Source organism: Cebus imitator, unplaced genomic scaffold (genome assembly GCF_001604975.1).
Source record: "Cebus imitator isolate Cc_AM_T3 unplaced genomic scaffold, Cebus_imitator-1.0 Scaffold82, whole genome shotgun sequence".
NCBI lineage: Eukaryota > Metazoa > Chordata > Mammalia > Primates > Cebidae > Cebus > Cebus imitator.
This window is the reverse complement of record NW_016107397.1, coordinates 4719130-4720267: the sequence shown is the minus strand read 5'-3', so window position 1 is coordinate 4720267 and position 1138 is coordinate 4719130. Positions and strand designations below refer to the sequence as shown.

Genomic DNA, 1138 nt, shown 5'->3' with positions numbered 1-1138 from the left:
TAAAGTAGGGAATGCCAGAAGGATGTGGAGTTCCAGAAGGATGTGGAGGATTCACTTTTCTTTTCTTTTTTTCTGAGACAGTCTTTTCCGTTACTCAGGCTGGAGTGCAGTGGTTAAGATAAGCTCAGTGCAGCCTCCATCTCTACAATAAAAATACAATAAAATAAAACTGCAGCGAAGGATTGAGAAGGGCAGGGATACTTATAGCCATGAGGCTGGCAGTTCAGCCAATGCAAAGAGCGGAGGTCCACAGACCGGGCCCTGTGCAGCCCAACACTTAGAGGCTGAGAAGGTCGGGTGACCCCTTGCAAAACACTGAGCTGCCAGGGGAAAGACGCTAGGAGCCTCAGAACCTAAAGCGCTCCTCACCTTCCCTTCCTTGATCAGGCGTTTGCACTGCAAGAAGTACCAGTATGGGGTGTTTCTCCGGCCTCGCCATAGTTTGGGCTCTGTTTCCATTTGCTCATCTTCCTCATTGCTCTGTTCCCTGAGCCGCAGGTTATGGAACTGGGCTGTTGATTTTCGGAATACTTTCCGGGAGGAGTATTTGTCAGAAAGGGTCCCAAAACTCTCCTCCTCCTCTTCATCTTCCTCCTGAGTGGCCGTGGGGTTGGAGTGGCTCGGGTCAGGGCCCAGACTGCCTGTGTTCTCCTGGCCAAGGGAGAGCTGAAAGGAAGAGCTGCTGAAGGCCGCCCACACTGGCCGCATCAGCCGCTCCCTGCCTCCTGCCCACCTGACTCTACAGGGGTCCAGGTGTTGCAGGATAAACAGTCCCATGGGGCGAGCCCTGGAGAACAGTCGAGTGAGTCTCATGAGGTCCATTTCTGGCTTTCCTGTCCCTCCAGGACCTGGTATATATCAGGAAAATTAAGAGAGTCAACTCAGTTCCTAATCACAAAAAGCAGAGAGAGAGAAGTGGTTAGAAGTATGGGCCCAGGCTGGGAACAGTGGCTCACTCCTGTAATCCCAGCACTTTGGGAGGCCGAGGCGGGGGGATCACGAGGTCAAGAGATCAAGACCATCCTGGTCAACAAGGTGAAACCTCGTCTCTACTAAAAATACAAAAATTAGCTGGGCATGATGGTGCGTGCCTGTAGTCCCAGCTACTCGGGAGGCTGAGGCAGGAGAATTGCTTGAA

General features: G+C 52.3%; 1 protein-coding gene across 2 annotated transcripts in view; it reads right to left on the bottom strand.

Moving 5' to 3' along the window:
- The window catches only part of PTCD1 (pentatricopeptide repeat domain 1), a 23393-nt gene that overhangs the window by 18322 nt on the left and 3933 nt on the right, over nt 1–1138 (bottom strand). For both annotated transcript variants that reach the window (XM_017533683.2, XM_017533682.2), the window contains exon 2: nt 370–848. In XM_017533683.2, coding sequence (XP_017389172.1) covers nt 370–822 — 453 coding nt within the window. In that variant the 5' untranslated portion in view covers nt 823–848. The remainder of the gene's footprint in view (nt 1–369; nt 849–1138) is intronic.